The following is a 2,548-nucleotide window of genomic DNA, read 5'->3' on the forward strand; positions in this document are numbered from 1 at the left end:
GCGGGTGCAGCGGCGTGTGCCCCCCACCCCCCTCCCCCTCGGGTGGCCGGCAGCGCCCCCCGCGCGCGCGCACCCCCTCGGAAATGACTTTCTGTGTTTCAGCTGCGGCAGCTCCCGTGAGGATGGAGGAGAAGCGGCTGCCCAGCCGGGGACCCACCGCGGGAATGCGCCTGGAGGAGGAAGATTAAGTGACCCCCCCTCGCCCCCTGCCCCGTCCCTCTTCCCCCCGGCCCCCTGCTCCGTCCCTCCCCGCCGCCCCCCTCGGCCACCATGAACACGAACGTGTGCGTGGAGAGCGGCCCCAACCCCGAGGCGCCGGGGCTGCCCAAGGACAGCCACCTGCCCGAGGGGGCCCTCAACAGCCTTGTGGATTACAACTCGGAGATGGAGAGGTACCGCTCCTTCGCCACCTTCTACAAGACCAACGGCGGCGCCTTCCCCCAGGCGGCCAAGATCGCCCGCATCACCACTCCGATCTTCCCCAGCGCCGCCGCCGCCGCCGCCGCCCGCATCGGCATGTCCCCCTGGAACTGCGACACCGCCACGGCCGCCGCCGCCACCGCCATGCTCTGGGGCAGCGGCGGCGGCGGCGCGGCGGGAGGCGCGAGGAAGCCCTCCTCCTCCTCCTCCTCCTCCGCCGCCGCCGCCGCCTCCGCGGCCGCCGCCGCCTCCTCGCTGCACGCCGGCAGGGGCGGCATGCACCACCGGAGCGACGCGCAGCGGCTGGGCAAGCCCGGCTGCCCGCCGGCCGAGCAGCCCACCCTGCCCATGGCCAACGGCAACTTCCTCTCCACCCTCTCCCCCGAGCACTGCCGGCCGCTGGCCGGCGAGTGCATGAACAAGCTCAAGTGTGGCGCCGCCGAAGCCGAGATCATGAACCTCCCCGAGCGCGTCGGCACCTTCTCGGCCATCCCGGCGCTGGGCGGCCTCTCCCTGCCCCCCGGGGTCATCGTCATGACGGCCCTGCACTCCCCCGCCGCGGCCTCGGCCGCCGTCACAGACAGCGCCTTCCAGATCGCCAACCTGGCGGACTGCCCGCAGAGCCACGCCTCGGCCTCGCCCGCCTCCGCCCTGGGCGCCGCCGCCGGCGCGGGGGGCGGCGGAGGCGGCGGCGGCGGCGGCGGAGGAGGAGGGGGGGGGGGCCGGAGGCGGCGGCGGCGGGGCCGGGGCGGGCAACCCCGCCAAGAAGAAGCGGAAACGCTGCGGGGTGTGCGTGCCCTGCAAGCGGCTCATCAACTGTGGAGTCTGCAGCAGTTGCAGGAACCGCAAAACGGGACACCAGATCTGCAAATTTAGGAAATGTGAAGAGCTTAAGAAAAAACCGGGCACTTCGCTAGAGGTCAGAGGAGATGATTTCTTTTTCCCCAGCCTCCCGCCGTCCCTCCTCAACCCCCTGCCCCCTCCCCTCCAGTGCTTCTTGTCTAGCTTCAAGATGCAGCATCCCTTTTCCGAGGCCTCCTTCAGGCTCTGAGGGTGCCCCCCGCCGCGGGCGCGGCCCCCCGCGGCGCTGCCCGCCCCCTTTCCGCCCCGCAGGGAAGAGAAACGCCGCCCCCCGCGGCGCCCGCCGGGCCCGGCGCTGCCCGCGCTCGCCAGCCCCGCCGAGGAGGGACGGAGGGCGAGCGGGCGAGTCGCCCCCGCCACGGGCCACCGTGCCTGGCCGCTCAGATCCGGAGGCCGGTCCGGGGGTGTCGGCCCCGGCCAGCCCGTGGCCGTTTCGAGACGCTGCTCACCTGGTTTACCTGCCGTGCTCTTTCTAGAAGACTGCTGGCTGTCTCTTGTTTCTTTTTTATTCTTTCCCCCCCCCCGTTTGAATCGCGATCATGAGGATGCGGGGCTGTTTGTAGGGATGGGGAGGTGGGGAAGGGAAAGCTTTAGCTGAACGCCTGGCTCCCGCCGTCGGAAGTTCAGGGGAAGGTAATGGCGAGTTCATCTCCAGGGTGACCTGTGGCAGTTTGTCCAAGACAGCGGGTGGTAGAGCCCGGTGGTCAGTGAAACGTGCCCAAGCAATCTCTTTGGCAGGATCTTTTATGAAATAACCCTCTCGTGGTGTATAAAACACAATGGAAAAATAGCACAGGTATGACCCAACTGTTTTCTGACTGAACTGTACATACAGTTGTTTTCACAACGTGTCCTTGGAACCGACAATGTTACTCACTTCCCAAAGCTGTAATGCCAGGTTTTCAGGTTTCCTAGATTTAGGATAGACAGGGAGATCCCATGCCACAGACATTTTGGTTCATGTATGGGAGATGACAGACAATGGGAACCAAAATACACCAGCAGGAGGAAAATGGCAAAGGGTTGATACCTGGAGGAAATGAGCGAGAGGAAAGGCTACTTAATCTCTTGTCATCATTAAAATTACAGTGTTGCCAGTTAGACACACATATCCGATGCATCTGAAGGTGTCGAGCATGATGGATTTAGTACAGATGGGTAGTGTATGCTGGGTGACATCAAGATCTGTAGTCACAGAAATTAGCAACTAAGTGAGAAATTGCAACTTCTCTCTGTGTGTGTGCATGTGTGTGCAGAGCGGTGTATT

At 65.0% G+C, this 2,548-nt stretch overlaps 1 protein-coding gene across 1 annotated transcript; it reads left to right on the top strand.

The window, feature by feature from the left end:
- Positions 1-202: 202 nt before the first annotated feature.
- On the top strand, positions 203-1,838 carry CXXC4 (CXXC finger protein 4). Its single transcript, XM_051617488.1, is given in 2 exon segments — positions 203-1,130; positions 1,132-1,838. Coding segments are annotated over 2 exon segments (1,200 nt in total). The 5' UTR covers positions 203-270; the 3' UTR covers positions 1,472-1,838.
- Positions 1,839-2,548: the final 710 nt, after the last annotated feature.

This window comes from Apus apus, chromosome 4 (assembly GCF_020740795.1).
Source record: "Apus apus isolate bApuApu2 chromosome 4, bApuApu2.pri.cur, whole genome shotgun sequence".
In the NCBI taxonomy this organism is placed as follows: domain Eukaryota; kingdom Metazoa; phylum Chordata; class Aves; order Apodiformes; family Apodidae; genus Apus; species Apus apus.